We start from the raw sequence: 24,878 nt of genomic DNA on the forward strand, positions 1-24,878 counted from the left end.
CATAAGAGGTTGGATTTTATTTAGTCCACTTTCAAAATGTACAATTTCTGTGGAGATTCATTAAAAAAGATAAAGCATCATCAGCTTTGCAGTCCGTATCACAAAAGGACTTCAATAAGGAAATAGTGAAGTAGAATGAAGATGACTTAGTAGGCACATTTTTTTTCAAATCATACATGTTAACCTAATTGGTGGCAAAATATGTACAGCAATGATTTTAACTTGTGGTAGCACAAGCTTGGGACATCAGAGTCAGAGTTCACAGGTTAGTAAAGCACAGATTTATGCAAAGACTTTCACCGTCTATAAAAGATGTATCAAGTTGACTACACGAGGCTGTCAATTTCCCAAAACTGTATGCCAGGTCAATTTGAAATAAATTAAACATAAGATGAGAGAGGAATGAGGAACATTAATGAACTTACAAAACTAATTGAGCGGCGCATTTAAACAGACTTTAGCAAATTATCAAGAATACTGAGCTAAATGTGGACAAGACATCCACCTGATGAAATTACTTGAGAAATAAATTAGAAATGATTAGTTGTATAGTACCTGATTTTCTCTCTCTCACTCTAGCCTAACGTTTGATACCTTTGCATAACTTATAGAAAACCTGCCACTTTCTTTTAAAAACTCACAGTAGTTCATTCATTTAAAACAAGTCCTGATACCACCTAAGACACGCACAGGATTCTACCCTGCAGAATCCACATACCCTCAAGTCAAACATGCTGGATATTCCATGCAAATAAAGGACACTTTTCCTGTTTATATACATAACACTTTTGTACAGTCTTTGCACTTCCATTATAACAGATTGAAGCATCTCCATGTACAGCTAAATGGAAATCAAACCATGTTCAGTGGATTAAACCTTGAGTGAATCCAAAGCTTAAATTGAGCACTTAGTTACATGTAAAATCAGCGAGTTAAAATGCCTTGCATTAAACTTTTTTTTAAAAGTAATAAAACTATAAAAATGCTGTCGTACTGGGTTATCTCAGAGATCAGGTTTGAAGTATTAGGTAAACACTTTAGTGTGAGTTTCAGCAATTCACACCAACTTGGTAAAAACCTGTAAAGCTGACCAGTGCCTATGGAACCCCATCCCCACCCCACTCAAACAGGAGAAACTGAAACATCTACTCTGCTAGTAGAGCGATGCAGTGATAAAGTACTGTGACCATGTTATCAAGTGATTCAATTCATACTCCAAAAACCACATCAAACAGCATTATTATTTAAGGAAACTGTTGAACCCCAGAGGCCAGTCTAGTCATTCCACCCAATTTTATACTGCATTCAGCTTATTCCTGGCCCCTCCCACAACTGTACACACAGTGCTGTCCTAGGCCTAACAACAGTATAAACTCCACTACACATTAAGGATCTTGCTGAAGTGGAAGGTGACAGCTGGATCGTGCCAAAGCACACACCAGAGCCTACACTAGTGTGAAAGGCCAACCAGTTTTGGGGGGGTTTGGAAGGTGTGTTGGCGGTTTGGGAGAACAGGGTCACTTGGGTCCCTTGGAAGAGGTGTCTGTCTCTGTGGATTGGCGGCCATCGTTCCAGGCCTCCCTTGTGCTCTTAAGGGCTTGTGTCCGTTGCTGGTCCACAACTACGTAGTCCACACGCTCATCTGACACTGCTATTCCAGTTCCATTGCTTTTAACCTTAGGGGGAAAAAAAGAAGAGGGGTCTGTCTTAAAGTTCCTTTCAAATGGCATGGGAACACAAGGCTGGGAATGTGGGGGCTGATTCATTCTTACCTTTCTAGGTGGGGTCGACTTGTTGGAGTCAAGATCCAAATCCAGGTACTCCACCTGTTTGTCCCCCTTCACCTTCGCCATAGGGCTGCTCCCCCCATCCGCAGTCATGGGGGCACCAAGCTTCATATTCTACATAAGCCAGAAAAATTATGCTTTTATTGACTGAATAGAAACACTGAGCCAGTGAAGTCAAGTCTTACTTCAACACAATCTAGCATTGTCACAATAACCAATTTTGGTTTTCAAAGATTACAAGAGATTGACTGATTTGATGTGCTCTGAGACCAAACTGCATTCAACCCTGACTTCAGATAATTTACTTAAATTGATCACTTAAAAGGCTGAAAACATGGACACCAGTATACAATTAACCCGGTATTGGCGCGCACAGTCGATATATTCAGACCATGTTCAAGAACTGTCAAAAGTAGTAAAAAAAAGCTCTACTTTGATATTAGACTTAGACGTTGATTGTTTCATTATAGCAATAGATTTGTTTAATCAGTGAACCTCATTTCATCTGGCTGGGCCAATCAAACAAGCACCAGACCGGCAAAGTTGCTGAAGCGTGGACACATAATTTCACTGATACAGCTACAGCTACAGCTACTAAGATGGGCAGCAAACCAACATGCCAGACCTGCAGTTGCAATGCTGTAAAATTAAATATTCATGACTGCAAAGCATATCGGATTTGAACATATTTCAATTTAAATTCTGAAAAGACCGTTGTACTTGCTCAGATTGCAAAGTTTATGTAATTATTTAGTTTACGTTTGCCTTTTTTTAAATTGAGGATAGTAATGGGTCAGTGACATGAGTGTTTTCAGAAAATTCAAGATAAGGAGAAATTGCTTTAATATTAGTAGAAAGTCCAAATTATAGTATTGTGACAACACTTAAGACACACGTTAGACCCATAGGTAGTGTTAATTTCTAACTACACGTTGGGGTGGTGTTATTAGAACTAAGATGGTGACAAAGCTACTGCATACTAACAATAATAACAGATGTATTTCACATCTTTAGATCCCTGCGCTTCAAACCTTAAATCCAAGCGTTCTAGCTGGTGTTGGCACAAAAGCACAGCAAAGTATGCACTTTGAACTTGCTGAATGTCAGATAATAACACCCTAAACTGGCAACCCCCGAGTGTTCTGACAGAGCAGGCCATGCGTGTCTAACCTGGCAACCCTGCTCACCTCCTCTGTGGTATCAAGTTCCTCCACCTCCCTCTTTACAGGGGTGATGGGGACTGTGCAGTAGAAGGACTCCTCTCTACACAGAGTGAGAAGGAAGCAGTGACAAAGGAAAAAAGAAAGAGCAGCTGGTCAAGAACAAAATGCGGGGAAAATTAATGAAGCCAGAGCCTGGTGAAGCCAAAGAAATAAAGAACTAGGAAGAAAGAAATTAATACGAGGGATGAAAGAACAAGAAGTCAGCAGACAATATCAAAGCAAATGTTGGAAATTGTTACAGCAAGAAAAAACAGGGAAAATGATAAACCTACAACTCAAGCTGTAAGAGAAAGAAACCCCAGTGAGACAAATGTCATCCGATCAATGTGGCTGATGCAGCCAATATTCTTATTACTACATAAGCCAATTGTGCCCGTTTCAGCAGGCGCCAAAAAACGCCCAATTTTTTTAACTACAGTGTGGGTACTTGAAGTACAAAACTTTGACAAAACAAACATTAATTTTTAGAGAACTCAATACCTGAAAAGAAAAGGAACAAAATAGAGAATAAAGAAAGCAGAGCTGCAGAACAAGAAGAAATTGTGAAGAAAAGAGAGGAAGTGGTGAGGAGTCCATCTGCAGCAACCTGTTATTTGTCCACAATAACGTGTCTCTGAGGAGCCAGAACTCGAAATGGGTTTTCTAATATTTTCCGAGCAACAATTAATGCTCAACATTCTAGGTTGCATGGTGTTCAACCCTCAAACTTTGCCAGTGTCATACATCCTTTCTGCAGTATTGACTGTGCATCTGTTGTGAAAACTGTCTTTGGAAATGTCAGCTATGACAAGGATTTCAAATTGTTTGAACAAAACCACATATAACACCATAAGAAAAAAGACATTTAGCACATTGTCATGTAGCCTTGATTATCTTTAAAAAAAAAACAATCATGCAACTTCTTATATCAGAGGATAGTTGTGTGTTACATACTGGTTCATCTGTGGACTTATTAGAGACCATGGCTACATAATTCTCATCACAGTCTTCGGAGTCAGTGCTGGAGGCCGTGCTATGCACTGACGCGGGTCTCGTCGGCATTGGAAACCTAGAAAGACTGAGCAGCATTCACAATGTTTACAAACCGACTGACACACAAGCACAGTCTCTGGTGAACACAAATTACAGTACACACATAACAGCCACAGCTATAACTCGCTGCAGCCGGAGAGGTGCCTGCAGCACAAAGCGCCAGGATAGACCTAATACCCGACAATAGACTTCATTCAGTGGAACGGAGCTCTGGGGCACCTCCCACACCAGGGTGTATGAGCAGTGCTACTTTGGTCACAAGGTGACTACAGTAATGCATGAAGTGTTAGTGCCTACTTCGTTAACCGTATACACTACCAAAAGGAATGTTCACACCGAATAATATTTTTACTACAAAAGAAAAATAAACTGTATATTGTCTTAGTAATGCGTTGGGAAATGCATTGTTTCCATAACTTCAGCTGCTGTTGTTTCGTCCCTTTAAGAAGTGCAGTAATTACATTTTATTGCCGCTAGCTTTTTATTCCTCAATTTTTTTTTAAAGCACAACTAATAAGAAGGGACATTTCTTTCTTTCTTTCTTTTCCCAGCTAAGGAAACAGTGGTGTGAACATGCCCTTAGTTGTTAGCACACTACAAAAATTACGTAAAATCCAGCAGATCATCGTAGATACTTACTCTCGAGCAAATGAGCGAGTGACAGGCGAGCGGACCGGCGTACAGGGCTCCTCCCATTCCGGCAGTGGTTTGATCTCAAGTGGAGCTGGTCTTCCTAAAGCAAAGCACACGTGACAATCAGCCGCTGCTTAAGAAACATGGTTTAGTCATGTTTGAGTTCGGAAGAGATCAACGAATTAAATGGTGTAAATACTGCGACAAAAAGCTAAACGTATGCCATTCTAAATAGCAACTCTCACTGGTATAACTTATTGCTAATTACAGATCAGTTAATTCGTTAATAAATAAATCATATTCAGTAGCCTTTTCCGCCCTTTTTTCCCATCAATTTCTGTCACTCAAAGTTCTCATCACACGTAGATCTTATCTGCTACTACACAAGCTGAAAACATTTGCACCATTTTACAATTCATAATTGTGCACAATGCTGTGTACGAGGAGTCGGAGTAAAACAATGTAAATGACACACATCATGCAGTAGGTGCACAAGAAGGGGAGATCTGAGTCGCTCTTTTATTAGATTTTATCGTGTTTAATTTCCTCTAGAAGAGCCCTCCGCCATTCCCCAGAGCCATGTGACTGTCCTTGTGACAATAATTCTGTTGAAGCTGCTACAAATCTGAATGTATATTGTTTTTATGAACAATTATGTTAAATAAAACCACAAGAAAAAAATGTGCATGGAAGTAGTCCCTTTAGAGGGAGAAGATATTTAGTGTAAGGTGGTAGTAACAATTTATTCTGAGAGGCGTGCTGTGAATCCAATCCATCGTGTATGAAGTGCACACTCAATCCCCTCCTGCTGGGATTTAAAATAAGACTGGATTAGTGCAACACCTCTGACACCCATGTTTTATTCTTGAACCTATTTGGGTAGTTCTGGATGGATGTGCTCATCGCAGCCAGCAACCATTAAAAAGCTACAATGTAGTCTGGTACGCACACAGTTTCCTATCGAACCAACAGGCATGAGAATCAAGAGGAATCCCACAGTGCACCACATGCAAAGAGTAGATGAATTAGAGTTTGAGACAGGTCAAGGAATGGAAACAATAGCGGATCGGTGTGGAGTACCTACCCTTGCGTCGTCCCCTCGGGAATTCACCTACGGTTTGAGAGTCGGTTCGCTCTAAACCGACACCTTTTGCTCTTATTATTTTAGGACTCTGACCTGATTGGTGAAAGAAGACTTTGCTTATTATGAAATCTTTGGTGATCACAACAGATGAGCCCCTACAGTAACAACTGTACTGCCATGCAAAGCAAAAGACGAGACTTTGGTGAACAACGGAACACCAGCCTCACGTACATCCAATCACTTTTTATGTGCAGCACAGTTTTTAAGAGGACGATTGTCATGACAACCGCGGACACATAATGCCCGACATGCACCTCGCTCCATGCACCACGGCCCCCCCAACAAAGACTGACATCGCAGCAGTGCATGCACGACGAGCTGCGCGTGAGCACAGAGTACACTGAGAAATGTCATGGTAAGAACATACTGTAGCTCCTTTTACATTACCACGCTTATCACAACATTGTTAAATCTCAAAGTAAGATCAATCATTTCATTTGTACATAACATAGTGTTAAGGAAGTTTAAAGAAGAAAAAAAGTTGTCTGGACTTGACCACAGATGTCAAAGACCTCGCAACATACGGAGGAGACAAACCAGAGAGGGAGAGAGACGGAAGTAGAAGGTGACCATGGCTGGTAGGGAGTACAATTAGTCTACAGCGTGATCTTGTATGGGTTATGGTGATTAAAAAGAAATGAATAACACCCAGGGGTAAAAAATATCGATAGAGCATGTTATTTGTACTCTACTTTCAATATAAAGTGTAAAGAATAGATATCTAAATAGTGATGTTGCTCCCTATTGTTGGATTTTCTTCAGTTTCAGTCTGGATGTAAAGCTTTAAATACTTAAAAACATCTGACAAAAAGATGTGTGTTCATTTTTTGAAAAATCTAACCTAATTGTTATTCATGTGCCGTTTCTACTCCAAAATACAACAATAAAGTTCCTTATATCCAAGATCAACATAGCTGCGCATGTTACCCTTTGTACTGGTAGCAGTGGGACTGAGGGTTAACTCTAAACCATAATAAATATATATATGTACAATAACTTTCAAATGATCAACTGCAAGGTACAAAAGGGGCTTTTTACTGCCAAAACCTTCCAGAAATGTCAGATTTCAGCCCTAAATCTGAATTATACCGACATCCCAAAAAATTCTGTAACAATAGTTAGACGCATATGAAGACTGGATGTAATTTATGAGTGGATTGGGCAACCTGATTGGCCAATAGGAGGCATGATTTCCCCTGTGCTAACTACAGTTTATATATTCTAGAGTTACCTTGTCTAATAAACTGCATAAATAGTGGAAATCACACATGGTAACATTATTTTTTTTAAAGGACAAAATACTACACTGTTTGCCAATGTACATTCAAATTCCATGACCACTTAAGATTTCCAGTTATGATTTGGAGAAACCAGAATATTTTCAGTGTTGATATTCCAGCTATGATGAATGCCAAATTCGGAGATGATTGATTCAGAGGTCCAGGAAAAAAAGCCCACGAGTGGTGCACTGTGAACCTCGCCAACACGTCCCGTTCCTCTTCGGGGACATTGACAGTCGCGGCTTTTTGGATTGCCTAAGTGACGACTCCCCCGCCTCCCTGACACCTCGCCCATTACTCGGCCTTTCAATCCGTCCACGTTGTAAATCTCTTGCTATTAGGTCTTTTGATCAAAGAGCTCTATTCAGATGACGGGAACAAAGGGGATTGAGGTGACCACTCCGGGCCTTCGGTCACTCCATGGCACAGGGACCGGCCCCCTCCAAAACGCCCCGCGGGCCTCTTGAGCTTCAGACAAAAGTGCTTTTGACAAGCAGCTTACTGTGTAGGATATAAGACGACGTAGCAGCCACTGAACTAATTTATCAAGAGGTGAAAAAAAAGGGGTGGCCGAGGACAGGCGCAAGGCAAGGAGAGAGACGACAGGGTTCAACACAACAGACGAACCACGAGAAACCAAATTAGTAAACACATTGGTCCACAATGGGAGCGGAGGACGTGACAAAGAAAGACTGCTGAGAGAGGCTGGAAATGATTAAAGTTGTTTGGATGGCTTTATGGCCGAGAGCCAGCAGTGGGAGTGTGAGACAAAGCACGGTCAGTTGTTGCATTAGTGAATACGCAGCACACCAAAGACACAACACACATCAACCCTCCCCCCCCCCAAAGCAAGAAACTTGATGAAGACCTACAGAACTACACTCATGAACCAAGTCACAGCTACACGTGCGTGCTGTCCTCTCACCTTTGCGGTCAGGTTTGAGATTGCGGTCGACGGGCGGGGGCTGACAGTCATTGAGCATAGGCCTGCGAGGCGGCGTCTTGGGACTGGAGCGAAAGCCCATGTGGGCAGGCGGGGGGACCTGTTTCCCCAGGGAGGAGAACTCCATGGTGCCCGGGGTCATGGGCACATAGTTGGGTTCGTGCATCGGCTCCGACAGACTGCCCGAGTGGTGGTGTGAGGGCGAGTTGGCCCCCATGGGTACGTAGTTCTGGTCTACCTCTTCTGTGGACTGGCTGCCAACTGGCATCATTCCTTTATTTTTCTGAGGGGGACACGGCACAAAAACATGTTCACAGACAAAAAGGAGAATCATAGCCGGTATGTGCCTCTAAGCTTCATGGGGCAACGGTAGTAATATTTAATTCTACTTTTATACAAAAAGCTGTATACACACACACACTCAAAACTATTTCAGTGTTTCATATTGTTTCAGACAAAAGCATTGCGAGAAACTTCTTAACGGTTGTTGCGGAAAATCAATCTAGGATCAACCCTAAAACCACACAGGTTGTTCATTTTTTATATTAGTCAGTGTACATTACATAACAGCACCATAAATTGATGCCACGGCAGGTAGCACTGCCTCTGCCATGAAGAAAAAATGCATGCGGGGCTAATAAAGACTCATCAGGAAATTTACATCAAAACCTACAAGGTAGGCTGTTTTTATGTTGAATTCTTTGTGCAACCCGAGCGCTGGTTATTAGAGACGGGTTCTTTACGCCTGGTAGGTCTTTGACACTTTGTTCAATCCTAAAAAAGGTATGTGAGCAGTAACAGTTAGCCGATCAATCATTTATTTTTTAGTTCTTCTCTATCACACCAGGCTGTAGCTGTTGTTTTATCCGCTGCCTTTCACTCAAATACAATAATGTATGATTGCTAAAGGTCAAAGCACACGTGTTCTACGGAACTGTGAGTTAATAAACCAGGGGAATCTTGACACAACACTTACAAAGTAGATGTTGAAGCTTTCATTGAAGTCAAACGAACAGCTTTTCTCAGAGGGGAATGATCTAGGAATGTCATAGCAGTCCTGGGATGCAAAATCTGTAAAAAAACAAAACAAATGAAATGACCAAATGTACGGGACAATTCAATATACCGGAACTTTATCAAGTGCGATATTTAACAATCAACGGAAAATGAAGAGCACTGACTATTTTGTTGTCGTCGTCACCCCCCCCCCCCACCCCACTTTAAAACCAAATGCCACATTTGTGTCACACACACACACACATTAGAGGCCTTATTAAGACACAGTATGTGTTTTCACAACAGTGGAAAGACATTCTTGTTCAGCTTGATAAAGCTTAGTAGATATACAGTGTGTAACAGTATCTAATGCACAAAAGTAATGCTTTCTGCATTCTCATTAGGCGCTAATGCAGTCGCTAATGCATTTCACTCACAGCCACAAGGACCACAGCAGTGCTAGGGAAAGAAGCGGTCAGGTGACGAATTGCTCAGATGAAATCCTGTTTGCAGTATAAATAATACCTTTCAGTGGTATTTCCACTCTCAAGATGGTGAGCAGAATCAAGCCGATCTTGCGTGGGGTGAAATATTCACAACAGTCATCGACGCATTTGATGCAGACTCACACAAAACATCCTCTGACGGGCCTGCGATATTCACGGCCTGTGCCGTGATCGTTTGACAGCTTAACCAGCAAAAGTTGGGCTTTGCTGACTTCTGTAATGACATCTGTTACCACAAGAGGGAGGAGTGACTGGAGAACATTAATGTGGTGTCCATGCTTACTTTATAAGTTTCTCTTTTCTAGTGAGAAGATCTTTCTAGCAACGGATGCTGCATATTGATTTAAAAAAGGATTCTGTAATTGTGACATTTCATTATTAGATTTGCTGTATTAGTCTTTCATTAGAAAAGGCAACTCTTGTCTACACAGAATAGCTTGTCAGAGTCTAGCCTAACCTAACCTTTGCTGGTATTTGATACTTGGTGGAAGTGATAAAAGGGTACTGAAATTGCTGTTCTTTTACATAGACTTGGACACCCTTACTTAAATTGTTAAAACATAGCTCACATGTATTTGTCAAATTTAGAGGACAGTCCCATACTTCCATGGTAAGGAAAACAGTGTATTACAATTTATGTACAACAAAGAAATGCTCTGTTAAAGCAATGTTTTGTGTGTTTTAAATGTTTTAAATGGTTTTAGCGATGCAACAGGAGGCATGCACTTGTCCACAAGTGAGGACATAAGAAGATTCTTAATCTATATTGCCATCATTTCAATGTTTGAGATGGGAGTTATTTATGACATATGATCACATTTCCTGCACAAATCATTGTAAAGTTACTTTATCTTCAAGACCCTTAAAACCAGAGGCCTTTAATCGTCAAAACATCTGCCGACAACTATTAATGTGTGACGAGCGCTTGGTCATTTAAATGTATTATGAAAAGATCAGTGGATTGAGGGCAAAAACGAGGGGTTGACATTGGAAGAAATATCACGCCGCCTAAACGGTCAAAATGACTTAGGAAAGTTTCATAAAATAGAATTAAAATATTCTAAAAATCGTAAAGCATCATTTCCACTTCATACGCACAAACCTTTGCGGATGCGTGAACAGTCCACGGTGCCGATGGTGTTGCTGCGTAACGCCTTGTTCGCGCCACTAGTGGGCACGCAGTAGTTCCCGTCCGTCTCGGACACCGAGCGAGGCACAAAGTAGGTGTCCGTGGGCGAGCGCTCGGCGGGGGGCGGCGGGGGTCCTGAGGTGGAACCGAGCGAAGGCTTGGGCGGCCTGGGAGGGGGCACTGCGTCCCCCCCGCCCTCTGAGACTCCCACGCCCGCCGAAACGGACAAAGTGCGGGGCACCTGGTAGGTGCAGTTTGCGCCGGGCGTGGGCGGGATGTCGTAACTGATGGAAAGGTTGCGAAGCTGCGACTCCATCGAGGGCTTCCGCGACGGGGTGTTGAAGACGTAGAGGTCGGAGCCGTCCCCGCTGTCCAGGTGGGCCACGGGGGACGAGGCGGACTTCGGGACCAGCACCGTGTCCTGGGAGAAGCTGCGAGGGAGGTGGTACAGGCTGCCGTCGGTCGACAGGGAGGCGCAGCGCGACGGGGGCGAGTCGTAGATGGAAGAGGCGGAGGCGGGGGCCGGGTGCTGCGGGAAGAAGCCGTTGTGCGACGTGTGCTTGGCTGAGGACGTGGAGGTGGGCGTGCGGTGAGAGGGGAGGTTGTCATTCAGGTCTGTCTCTGAAGAGGTAGACTTGGAACACTCGGCGTGAGCTCTAAGGAGACAATATGCAAATACGCCAGAGTTAGGTATCCACAATTGATGTAGACAAGCCAAGAAATCCACTCCGTTGGGGAAGCCTTCACAGCATGGCCTGCAAACCAGGGTTAGCAACACAACGGTATATGCAGACATCTCGCCACTAATCTCTGCTATATTAGCATCATTTTTACCCAGAAGATTGGTAAACGCTGTAGCTAACATGCAGGCAACCAAAAACAAGTTGATGCATTGTTAGGTTGAGTACAATTTAGTCTGTTCTGAAGGATCAGACAGTTCAAACTTCCATATGACAATACCCAGCTGTAATACCAATCTACAGCTAGGACTTTGAGTCTTTTTTTAAATACACCTGTAGCACTCTACACAAAAGCAGGCAGTTCCAGCTGGATGGCTGGTCACTCACAGACTAGCCTGAAGAGGAAGACTCTTGCTCTCACACTCCTCCAGGAGCAAATACTCCTGGTCCCCCTCCAATGGAGAGTGACGCTGCACTGAGCTACAAGCCGCACAGCGGAGGCACGGCGAGAGCGGCAGTGCAGATCAAGTGTACAAAAAGAAGAAATGTGTTGGAAAAATATACAGAGAGAAGTTTAAGCCACCAAGTGGACACAGAGACTCATACATCTAATAAGCACACTCACCTGTTGGGCTCGGGCTTTTTGCTCTCACAGTTGACGAGCCACAGGTAATCCTGGGGCTCGTCTGAACTGGACTGAGAGTCCAGGTGGCGCACTTTGACCGGTTGGTATGGAGGGGGCACATTGGTGAGCATTGCTGCTGGACCGACGATATTACCAAGCACTGGGTGCGGTGCGGTGTCCACCACCAGGCCTCCGATGGCCGACTGGTGAGCAGCTTTCGCTGCCTCTGCAGGAGAGAAACAAGGAGACTGAGGTTAAATCCTCTGAATTACCTTCCTTAGTATAACACAGAAAAGTACAAAGTTAGTCACGGATGACTTGTAGAGGAGGAGGGCCGCTGCCACTGAACCGCCCTACAACTTTACTAAAAATGTAATACAGTTCTCGATACACCAACAGGAAATGAAGCCTTAAGCTGTGCTACCGTGTACGACAAAGGCCACTACTTAATGAATTGTATCATTATCATCTGGACTGTAATCAACTGACTAAAATTGAGACCAAAAGACACAATCAAGACCTTTCAGACGTCTAGGCTCACATATTGTTCAGTGGTTATTAATCCGGGCATCACAAGGCACACAGTAGAAAATCATATTATTGGCGTCAGGATTCAAGTTTGAAGGATCAGTTCTTTTATTTACATTAACTGGACTTTCATCTTGTGTATTACAATAAAGCCAAAGGACACATTGGACTCATTTTATACTGAGTTTACAACATTTGTACTGGGCCAAGGAGGCCCAGTGAGTCAGAGCGGGTGATGTTGGTGACTGATGATATTAAGCAGAAAGTAAACAGTAAGCTGTGTTTGCCAATGTCAACCGGCTGAGTGAACCCAAACGGTTTCCTAGCAACCCATTTCCACACTACATCAACTTCACAGCTCTATCATATGTGAACATTGGCAGCTGAGCTTTATTTATATATATATCCCAAGGCTTTTTGATTGTTTGCAAATCAATATTTTAAAAAGCTTGGTTGTTAGTGCTTAATGGATACGGTTCATATACATTGTGTGTGTGTGTGTGTGTGTGTTCAACATCTTCAGAACAAATCTTGGTTCCCCTTTTAGAATAGCTCAACCAGAAAAAGCCCAGAGAATCTACAATGTCCCTTTCTTCTTGGGTGGAACATTTCGGAGAAATCAAACATTTTAACTTGAAACCAAACCGTCTAACTTGAGGTGACGTAAATCATACAGGTGGGACATGCAAAATTAGTGCGTGATAACATTTGCCATCACGAATGGGCATATTCGTGTCCAACTCACATATATGCATGAAACCCACTGAAAGGCATAACGGTTTGTTAGTGAGCAGCCTGAATGCGGCGTTTGCCTTCAGAATCCCACACACTCCTTCACAGACAGAATTTCCTCAAGGTCTCTGCTTCGTCACACAAATATCAGAGTTCCTTTCAGACCCTTCTGCTTGGGTTTGAATGTTGCACTGCACAGATGGCTGATGCGTACGCTCGGTGAACGAGCATCTCTGCGTTCACTCCGCATTGTTCTACTTTTTTCTTCTTCACAGTTTCCCTCCCACTCTCTCCTATTACCGACATGGCCTTCTCTTCTCTCTCGCCAGGAAGGTCCCCTCTTTAAAAAGTCAACTTTTCTCATCACAGTGTGTTTAATCTTCTCCCTCCCCGCCCCACCATTGGTTTGTTGATACTGTATGTGCGGATTCCCTCAGGAAAAAGGAGAAATCCCCTCTGCACATAATCCTCTTCACCTCTGCGTTTGTTTGTCAGAGCCCTCCTGATGTTCCCTGCTCTAATATGGGACCCGCCACGAAGCACTCTGGCAGGACACAGAGTCGGGTTTCAGAGGCAAAAGAGTGAAAGGGAGCGCTGAATGGAGAGCCAAGGACACTCTTTTGTAACAGGACTTGTGAGGAGGACTATCTGCAAAGATTTTTAGTCTCCTTGAACAGTTTGTTTGCACGATAGGCTTTCAACAGCCAGTCTTGATAACTCTGCTGAAGAGTGTTATCGGGCTTGCCCTGCAACACCAGCCATGTAAAAGACATGGGGGCATAGTCGCAAAGCTAAGCAGACGGAGACCTTGGAGGAGAACAATCGGTGACTCATTTGCCAGGTTGGAAATGTACATTCTTCTCCTTAAAGACTGAGCGGCGCCATGTGACGGGCAGCGCATTAGTTGTGGTCACATTCAAATGGCGACATGTTAAGATGAGGGTGTAGGGACAATAGGAGACTGAGGTGCATTTAGGCTCAAAGACGGAGGGCAGAGGAGAAACAAGAGAGTGCAAGACAAGAGACAATGATAACCAGATAAGAGGGAAAGAGGGACACGCACACAATGATTCGATTATACAGTACTGGGTACGAGGGTAACGTGAGATTTAACACAACCCACGGATAATCATTGGAACTCTGCTGAAAAGAGGCCTGCCGGCACATTGAGCCTGGTCCCCCGACTCCTTATACTTGTAGGACTGCTGGTGATGAACCTGATCAATAATGTATTAAAAACAACAACCAGACTATTACAAGAAATGTGAAGTCAATAATATGGACTTTTAAGTTTATTTTCTCAATTTCTTTCTGAATATGTTAGTGCTTGATTGATGGTTGCGGTCATTATGTCATATTGGCGGATTGATCCGAGGATCTCAGAAGATGGACGTTTTCTGTTTGGTGTTCACTTTTTTGAGGCTGTTTCTCACTTGTTCCTCACGTCTTGAACGATCGGAAACAATACTGGTGACTGGTTAACTTTGTGTGAAGTAAAACCTTGTGGCAAAACGTACCAGAGGGTGACGCAGTACTGAAGTAGTGCAGCAATGGCACGTAGTTAACCATCGAATTGCGATGCTTACCGTCATCAGTGGGGTTAAAACCACAGATGTCGCAGATGCAGCGAACCCACTTATTCATCTCTTCTTCGGTGTCAGCCACCAGGTAGAAGACACGGTCGATGGTCTTGATGTCAAAAATGAAGCTGTGCTCCAGGTCCTTCTTGTTGAACGTCAGCCCAGCGTCCACCTGAAGTGGTAACAAAAGGGTCGCAGTGTGATATAACAACATATCAGCAAATACATAGAAGGATAAAGTGAATATTTACAGCCAATGAATAAGGAAGCCACATGTGAAGACGTGTGGTAGAGTTGAAATAAATAGCCTGTCAAATATACAAAATGTTCTTTTACATTGTTATCGACCTGTGTATAAACTATTTGCAAATGTACTAAATGTGGAATTAAGTTTTTATTGAGTATTACAAGATGTTAAGCACTGGTGCGGTGAGGTTAATTACGGTAATAATTCCCCGTAAACTATATATTTCATATTTCTGTGATAACAATACTTTTGAGGTCATTATTCAATGTCACCAGATCTCTAACAAAATGGTTGTTATAGATTTGTACTAGCTTCATGAAATATGGGGGCTGTATGTACATGTATATTTATTAGCAATAATTTGTAATGAAAAGAAAGAAAGTTTGTCTTGTGACCCCGTCCTCTTTCCAACAAAGAAATCTTTACCTATGACTTATACCCAAACATCAACAACAACGTTGTGATGACTTAAAAAGCCGTTAACTGTAATTGTTCAAAATATGACTAAACTAAAATGAAGAATTAAATCACACAAAGCGCGAGCCAAAAGCGCCGGGGAACCATACCTGCTCACACAAGTTGAGATCAATCACGCGGATGGGCTTCTTGGCGTGGTCATTCTTGTAGTACTCCAATACGTCTGGGTCGCCCGTCAGACGGCCACTCCGAAGAACAAACCACCGCTTCTTCCATGCCTGCAGAGAAACCAGGCCAGAGGTTATATGTGTGTTGCTCGCAATGACTGGTCCTTTCTGTTCAAATGCTTTATTTTTCCAGTTCAGCCGGTGCATCCTAGTGTAGCTTGTGTCGTCACCAGCTGCACTCACTGAAGAATACTGGAGGCCAGAGAGGAAAGAGGCCCAGAACCAGAAATATGTGTCAGAGATGACCAGAACAAAAGCCACATAGTTTGGCCCAGCCCCATGATTGGGGTAAATAACCAAAAGGGTAACAGGCTATTGGCATTTTCTTTTAGAAAAAGAATGTAAAACTCCAGCAAAGCAGTCAGTCAAAAAAATCCTTTTCCAAAAGTTCATTAAGGCAATTAAACACTAGCTGTGTTGATTCTGACCCAATTCAATTTAATATATTGGTTAGTCATTACTGAATTTTTTAAAATTTTGACGGCACATACATATTTTACTTCAGAAATTGTTTACATATCACGCATAGCAGTCATCTCACGTGTTGTTGTTTAAGAGATATAGGTCAGTTAGAGTGAGCACCTTCTTCAGCCCTGCAAAAGCAAAAAAGCGCCACACTGTTTTGTTTTGATGTTTTCCACCTCATGGTGTTTAGATATATTTAGAAAACATATCCAGCAGGACTCCTGGTCATGAACTCTGCAGAGTGATTGGAGGAAGGTTGATTTGTGGCTAAAAATAAGCTCTCCACAAAATACTAAAAACTTGCTGGATTTTATCATGATGTCCTGCTCATTGTGCCTTAAGTTAGGAAAAGTATGTTTGGACACTTGGATCAAATACCGTAGTACTCAAAAGTAAATCAAATATTTGATCAAACACCAGAAACTTTTTGGAGATGCGAGTTAATGATCGACAAAGTACACAAACAACAAGCAGAGAGATCTTGGATCAGGCAACGGACCAACAGAATGTGAGGGATGCAAACTAAAGCTTATTTGTTTATTGTTTTAGGGTACAATTTTGACCGTATTAACAATGCTGTACATCTGGGAGTGGAATGGGGGGGCGGGGGCGGGGGGTCCCATCCCTTAGCTATTTTTCCAACCACAGGGTGCCCTTTGTTAGTGAGCCAAGCTCCTGACGGACACAGCATGAAGAGCATCAGACCTTTTTCTCCACAAACAGGATGAAGAATCAACTTGTAGATCTGAAATTCCACCCTGGCTTTTAAACTGGAGGAATCACATCGACAACACCAAAAAAAGTAAACGGCACTCACATCTTGCAGGCACACACACACACACACACGTTTAAGACATGTGGTTCAAAAGGACAACATTATATAATACCAAACACACCCACTGGGTCCAAACGAGGCTTAAACCTATTAAAACTACATCCTTTGAGGCAGCCCTCCTTAAATAGCACATTTAACCCTAAGAGCTGAAGTGAAGGTGCTAAAACAACACCGATGAGTCTCTGTTGAGTTGGCCGCACAAAGACGATGGGTGTGGAGAGGGAACCGCGCTCTCTGGCACATGACAAAGCAACCTTGGGTCAAGTTACCCTGCGGGGAACAGAAGGACTGAGAGCTTAGGTTACCGTGAGGCCAGGGCCGCCCAGGGTGACAAGTGGACAACTGGGCAAGTAGTGAAACGGGTGTGATCAAACTGCCTCACAGTCACTGAGTAGGAGTTACTTGTCAAATACATGAGAAAAACAACCAGTTACTTACAGTCGAGAGATAAAACCGAGTAAACGCTCGAGTTAAAAGGTGTTGGAGAGACCGACATAAGATGCACACTGTACTGATACCTCCCAATATATTTGACATTTAATTAGTTTTGTATGTGAGAATTAGTGAAAACATTTCTGAAAAACTAAAAATTAAACTGCTTTAAGAACAGCATGCAATAATACAGAATGTGCAACTATGAAAAGAGGGACGACGGGATATCATCACGTACAACAAAGAAGGGATTACTATATCATATAATATATATAAATACAAGATGGAATGACAAAATGAGTACACCAAGGAAATAATCAAGAGGATAACAGAAAAGGGGATGTGTCAACATGCATTCCCTCCTAGGGGCAAGACAGTCAAAATGCATTCATCTCAAAATACTTGAGATGAAGAAATAAATGTTACACAGGATGCAACGGCTCAATCACATGTACTCAGATTCAAAGCAGAGCCACCCTGGAGACAGTCTGCATCCACTGATTCTCAAGTGCCACATTAGCATGCCTGCAGATTGTAGTAGTTCTGGGATGACAAGCTGTGCGGTAGCACGAGCATCTCTCCTCCATCTGTGGACATTCACACAGCAATAGGCACACTTGCTTTGTAGGAGCCATTCAGCACCACACATGCATGAAATATTCAAAAAGCATGAAAACACAAAACGTACCCGAGAGTCTGAAGCATCCGTACTTTGCATGCATATGGAAAATGACTTAATTTATATGCATAGGAAACGGCAGGAAAGTGGATGAAATCAGGTTAAGACAAAGTCTGACATCACATCTACATGCAGTGCATTAACTCAAAAATCCACATTTGCATGCAGCTGGTCAGTAATTTGATTTCTCCTCTATCCTCCACCACATTTTTGAAACAATGCGGGTAGATTTTAAGTGCGTAAGTGATATGTAATGTAGCGTGAAGTGTTGTTTTTCTTTTTTTTCATAGAACGCATTGAGAGAACAAGCACTTACCGTTTTTTGCATGTGCAAAATCTGTCTGCATTTAAAAATCTGCACTTCGGCTGAGGAAGGTAAAAAAGACGCATTTGTTTTACTTGCAGTTGGACTTATACAAGAAGCCAGGATGCACCACTACGCGTAACCATCTTGCCCCTCGTCCCTATGATCCTTTGCTTTGACTCTGGGAATTTGCTATGAATGTACACGCTTGCCTATGTTCCTTATTTCTCTTGACTAGATCTGGCAAATTTGACCCAGAATCACAGACAACAAAAGAGCTGAATTTCCTTATGTACGAACAGAACCCTTTTACATTTTATATAACTACATAAAAAATGCTACACATCTCATTGTGTGTGTGTGTAAACACACTGAATATCAACATTACAGAATCCAAACTACTTTGTACCCAATGCCACATACAAACCCTGAAACACTGTCACCAGATGACCCCAGCTGAATACCGAGTAGTCCACCATTACATACCTCCTGTCAAGGCTTGTGAAGAACACGATGAGGCACCTGGTCCTCCTTTATTGTGTGTATTCCATTGTGTCCGGCGTGACAGCACTAAATCCCAACTTGTTCGAGCCAGGGTCAAGTGCTCAATGACTGAAGGAAACATAAGACATCCATTCTAGTCTTACATAGTCCACCGACTGGTGGTGAACCATTCAGCTCACTCCACAGTTACAGAGCCCGGTTTAGCGCGTAGGAGTCCAGCGTTAACGGGCCCCGGTCTTGGGAATGGGGCGGCATGGGACGATACTGGACTGGGATGGTGGGGGCTCCACCAGAATGGCAGCTGCCCCCACTCTTCCCCTTCCTTCAAGCATCCTGGTGTCTTCTGATTGGGGGAAAGACAGGAAGAAACCCTCTATTCGCCCACCAAGGGCTTAGGGCCTATGGGGCCAGACAGAGGGGGCATTGAGGGTCCGACTAAGGAAATGACAGGGGAAGGAAAGGGGGGCAGGGGGCAGGGGGTGGTGGGGGCGGCGGGGTTAAGGGGAGATGCCAACTGAGTGCCGTCACGCTGCCGTCAGAGGCCTTCTAACCCAACATCACTGGAGCAAAGTCAAAGACGGAAGGAGAAGTGGGTTTAGTGTATAAGGAGGGCGTGAATACACAAACAAATAGCCAATTTAACATTTTGGGAAATTGGCTTATTTGCTTACATCATGAGCAGTCAGTATCATGTCGGGCACGAAGCAGCCCTGCAAATAACCTCTCGCAAAACGTCAACTTGTTGTGGTAACGAACTCTCAGCGGATAAAAACGGATACAGCAACAACACTAGTGTTATACTCTCCCCAGACTCTGGCTGGCATCCACAGAGACCTTACCGCCAAAGCCATGGGACTATTCTTAGACACGTCCTATGTAGTACTGCTCCATGCTAACATTTCAGCGTCTGACGAATGAAACAAGCCACAGCGTTCCCACACCAGACTTTGGAGATGTCCTAGGCAACATGCCATGCCAAAAATCAATACAGCAGAAGTAGAAAAACAAATGAAATGACATCTCAACACTGCGTGTTGATTAAACCATGGCGAGAGACTTCTACATGCAGAAAATACAGAAGGAATGAGATCTGTCTTTTAGAAATTGAAGACTTAATCTAGAGACCTAATCAATTATTTTTTATGTATGAATCCAGGATTTTGTGAACTATTCTGACAACTTTACTCAAGCTCCACAAACTCCAGTTGTTCTGCGCTTAAAAAGCCAATTGGTTTGGATGGATTGATGTGGCCTAAAAAGCCTTTAAGTGCACTAATTGCTAATGTGAATGTGCAGTCAGCACAGGCTGTTAAACTACACACATCCTCCATGTCTCTAATGGTACTGAGACAGGCCTATGGGTGGCTATATTTCTGCAGCAGCAGGAGGGGCATTACATAAGACAGTGTCTCCAGGACGTGGACAGGTTCCTGTGACACTGCTGTTGGACAATATGTCAGAGTGACTTGAGTAATTTGTGTCTCAACCGATTTGTGTACGCCAGTCAGGCAAACATGTGCCCCCTTTGCACATCAAATGCAACGGACCAAATGCAGGACATTTGACAATCCACTAAACAGATTTCCTATTGTATTTACTCTCACTGTAAAACCAGCAGGTTTACAAGCTACGTAAAAAATGACTTCCCAGATGTGTCTTGTGTATGTGATGCTGCAGCGGCATGTGCACTCAATCAACACAACTGCACAGACCACTTCCAATCAGACTTCAACTCTCTGTTCTTTTGCAATAGGAGTCAATGTAAAGTTTTAGTCCATGAAAGAACACAACCACATGTGCGTGTCTAAGGGAAGTGCACAGCAAGTATATCACATCCATCAGCACTTAGGGTTTCATGCTGCTTTTAAAAAGGCTAGTATTTATGTCTTAGTATTCTGTTTGGATACACGGTCCTCGCACCAACAGAACATTGTGTGTCAAATTCAAATTCAGAGCACATCCAGTGGCAGTCCTTCTCTGCTCAGGTGGACATTATAATCCTTATATTTACGTTAAAAACAGTTGTGTGATGCTTTTGTTTTGCAGAACTTCAGCTTATACAATAAATGTTTTCATCATTTCAATGACAATACAAAGGGATTCTTATTTGTATGGTTTCTCCTGATTTTGCTTGTGCATGTCATTCAAGTTTAGTTATTGTGCATTCTAAAAATAAATTAAGCGGCACAAGAATTAAACAAAAAATCCTCTGGTGCTACATTCATCCCTGTATACAGTTAACCAGGGTTCAGAGAACATTATCTGAGCCTTCTCCAGTTCACCCGCTATATTTTAGCAATAGCTTAGCTCGCAGACTCTGAGTGCATAGTTAGCACTTAGCAGCATGCGAGTGGCCGGGCCATCTGTCCCGTCTGAGTGGGCTGTGGGTAAATGACCTGCACCCCAGCTGCACTGACTCACCCCGACTAGGACAGCTTCTCTGTTTGTTACTCAGAACACACACACACACACACACACACGGGGGGGGATAGAGCGAAGGAGGGCCGGGGCGCAGAGAGAGCGCCACAGGGTGAAGGCGAGGAAACCGAGCAGATTAGTGGTCTGGTTTAATCTGCCAGAAATCACAACGTGACAATATTTTTGGGCCACGCAGAAAACAGACAATGTTTCACGGCCAGTCAATATAAAATGTGGGCGAAAAATCTCTCTCCCTCTCTATCTACCATGCGTCAATGTCTGTGTACTCTTCAGGGTAGTCTAATTAAAAATGAATGTCAGGTGGGATAATATAAATAAACATACACCATATTCATGACTTAGTGCAAGCTATATGTATTCTTTTGCAATCTCGTCAGTGGTCACTTTTTGAATTGCTTCAGCTGTAAACATTTAAGTTTGATCATGTGAGATCTTGAGTTGTAGTAAAGGCCATTTTCTGAAAATGCATTTAAGAATTTTCAATAGTTAGTAATAGACAACGCTGCATTTGCTGATGCAGAAAAAGTTTCCATCACACTGCAATCCGACCCCAATTCCAAAGAACAAATGCGCAGTACTGCATACAGCAGCGCTTCACTTTGCCTCACTATCGGGACCGTAGGACTCTGCTGAACAAAGGATGTTCTAAGACAGGAGTGTCAAGAGCGTCAGAGGTTTTGGCGCACACAGCGCTGGTGACGAGGTCTGGAGCTGGAGGGGGAGGGGGGACAAAAGCGCCTCTATGCTTAGTGCCACAACTTGTACAAATCGGTCTTTGTTAGCAAGACATGACTGGGATTCTTGCTGAACAGCTATTTTTACATCCTTGAGCACCAGAGAGGGCAGTCAACGTACAAGTAAGAGTGCACAAGTGCGGCAGGTCAGCCGACGTCATCGGCTCTCCGCCTGCTGGAAGGAGAGGGGACTTCCATGCGACACACGCATGCCTGAGCCATGGGCAGAGAAGAGTCAGCCAACTCTGCCACCGGCTTCTGACGTCAAAGTTCACACTCTCAGATGGGGACCCGACGCATCGCCACAGATGAAGTGAAGGACTGACTGGTAAACGGCGTCTTAACTGATCCACCCGCATGCATCGAAACCCACAACTATTTCCATGTCTATTCACCCAGATCCAAAAAAAGATTAGGATCCAGCACGCAAATAGAAAGTGACAGATTAGACCAGCTATAGATTTCGCTGAAGGTTTTGACATCTCTAAATTATCTCCATTCAGGCCATTTTTAGGCATCAAGCACTGTGTACTATTTTTGCAAACATAGAATGAACTCACATCTAAATATAAAGTAAACTGAACCCAGCCAGTCACAATTGAACCGGTATTACTGGATATTTAAAGATACAATGCTCTGCTTTTGTTTTTTTTCCAAAACAAAGAAATTATGTAATTGGAAAAAATGCAATTTGTTAAGACAAGCTCTTAGCAAGCTTTGGTGAACTAATAAGTCCTTTGCCCTAATTCCAAAGCCACGTTACCAACCTAAAAGCTAACCGCTGTCACGTACACATAGAAAGCATCCAAAAGCTCAACATGAGGAAAAAAAACAAATGTTGAATATTGCCAAAAATCTTTACAGATTACTCGTGACAGAATCCTTTGGAGAAACTGTGACCCTACCTCTCAAGCTGTGCTTCCGTAGGAGCGGTTTTCACTCTGTGCCTGCTGTGTGGTGCTGAAAGTGAGTAAGCAACTGCTGCGTGTTGTTTGTTGTCGGAGTTTTCTTCGCCCTCTGACTTTATCATGTGCAGCATGTGCAGCAGTGTGTGTGTGTGTGAGGGTCTAGTGTTTGAGACCTCTCCCTCCTTCGACTTCCTGTTCTATGTAATCAGGTTGTCCCAGACCCTCTGCAACTGCCACTGCTATATCGGAGGGGGGTCTGCAGTTGACAAAAAAGAAGGCGGAATGTAGCCTAATAAATAAACAGTAAAATATTTAATTTTACCATTTTTTAGGCTCTTATTTTGGTATAATTATGGACTAATACTATACAGTAAATAGCAAAACCACAAAGATGCTATGACTCAGCAGGACACAGCTTCCCGGCTGAAGAACACGCTCTCCGATGATAACCTATCATCGCAGCATGCTAAACTTTCAGATGTTACCTGGACTGTCCAACTGACTTAGTCTCCCTAAAGGACATTGATTTAGAATCGTCTTTCACTGTGTTATGGCATAACCGACATCCTGCTTCAAGAGGAAATGCACCACATTTAGGAAGTAAAGAGAGCGCTTCATGTGGGCTTTAAAGCCTGTCTCGTCTTACCACTTGTGTTGCCTGTCTTAATGGTTCTAATGCATCCCAGTCCCCAGATTCCAGCAGTAAAACATCATTTCTTTCGTTTCATTTACATTGCTAACCTCGGGTCTATGCAGCTCAGAATTATTCACTAGTCACTTGCTTCCCTTATTTGTCTTTGTAGTGTTGCAGTCGGAGGGTTCCATCCTTGGCTTAAATATTCTGTTTCTACACTCTCAAAAATAAAAAACACATGCCTGCTTTACAGAAGCCGGGACACTTCTGCTAATGCCGCAAAGAAAGCTACTCATTGACTGGAGGTCTTTTAAGTGACGAGAAAGCTCTTACCCAGGTTTCCATCCAATATTTGAGGCACTGATTTGCAGCCCTGTTCTCTGCCTTTGCGCTCCCTTGGAGAATGCCTGTTTGATTGTAGTTTTTTTTAAACACTCTAGTGGCAATAATGTACTTTTTATTATGTTGTTTGAACAAAGTGAGCCCTCTTCAGCACAAAACCAAGTGATGTTGCCGGGCAGCCTAAAGAAGGTCAAGTCACGCATGAGCGCTTTGCAGGCAGCGCTCTGCATGAACAAAAGTACTTTAAACTTCTTTTTAACCCTACCCACAGCAGTCAAAAGGTGTAGATCAGGGGTGTACTGCCCAGTTCAACCGGTTCGGCTAACCACAATTAAGGCAAATATGTATGGAAATAATAGCTGGGATTGAAGCAAAAACAGCAGAGGAAATAAACAAAGAGAAATAGAGTGAGCACAAGCTAAAGATAGGACCACCCAGGCGAACTGCAACCCCAGCTCAGGTGTGACTGTGTGCGTCCTCCTGACCCCGAAGTCAGTCAGTGCATCCGACAAACACCCACGGAGAAAAGATTCTAACTCCCAACTGTATCTGAACTTATCAATTATCGTCCGTATCCACGCCACGGTGCTGCTCCCACGTGAGAAGTCAACCTCTTCATTTCTTTCCTCTCCAAAAGAAAACAAGAACAAATCTTTGTTAAACTGAAACATCACATCCTTGCTTTGTGTGCAAGCGCCCCGTCTTCCCACACGGGTCAGAGACACAGCAGTGAGAATCTCAAGTCTTGATTCTTCACGAAGACCCAAAGCTCAGGAATCCAGGATTCCAGGAACTAGATATCCATTTTTAACAGAGAGCAAATGACTAATCTTGCATTACATATGGCCCTTATAAACTGTATGTGCTAATAATCTATTTTCTAGTTCAGCATT

At 43.1% G+C, this 24,878-nt stretch overlaps 1 protein-coding gene across 10 annotated transcripts in view; it reads right to left on the reverse strand.

The window, feature by feature from the left end:
- Positions 1 to 24,878, reverse strand: part of gab1 (GRB2-associated binding protein 1) — a 39,648-nt gene continuing 14,770 nt past the window's right edge. For 5 of the 10 annotated variants that reach the window (XM_037471307.2, XM_037471305.2, XM_037471306.2 and 2 more), the window contains 11 exons: positions 15,632 to 15,760; positions 14,825 to 14,990; positions 11,979 to 12,204; positions 10,647 to 11,329; positions 9,019 to 9,113; positions 8,025 to 8,325; positions 5,760 to 5,852; positions 4,682 to 4,775; positions 3,944 to 4,067; positions 1,773 to 1,901; positions 1 to 1,676 (listed from right to left, as the gene is read on the reverse strand). In XM_037471307.2, coding sequence (XP_037327204.1) covers positions 1,518 to 1,676; positions 1,773 to 1,901; positions 3,944 to 4,067; positions 4,682 to 4,775; positions 5,760 to 5,852; positions 8,025 to 8,325; positions 9,019 to 9,113; positions 10,647 to 11,329; positions 11,979 to 12,204; positions 14,825 to 14,990; positions 15,632 to 15,760 — 2,199 coding nt within the window. In that variant the 3' untranslated portion in view covers positions 1 to 1,517. Of the gene's footprint in view, positions 1,677 to 1,772; positions 1,902 to 2,974; positions 3,051 to 3,943; positions 4,068 to 4,681; positions 4,776 to 5,759; positions 5,853 to 8,024; positions 8,326 to 9,018; positions 9,114 to 10,646; positions 11,330 to 11,978; positions 12,205 to 14,824; positions 14,991 to 15,631; positions 15,761 to 18,910; positions 19,209 to 23,006; positions 23,128 to 24,878 lie in introns of those variants that run through there. The other 5 variants (XM_037471310.2, XM_037471313.2, XM_037471308.2 and 2 more) reach the window with 5 other exon arrangements.

The sequence above is a fragment of the Pungitius pungitius genome, chromosome 9, assembly GCF_949316345.1.
Source record: "Pungitius pungitius chromosome 9, fPunPun2.1, whole genome shotgun sequence".
NCBI classification, from domain to species: Eukaryota; Metazoa; Chordata; class Actinopteri; order Perciformes; family Gasterosteidae; genus Pungitius; species Pungitius pungitius.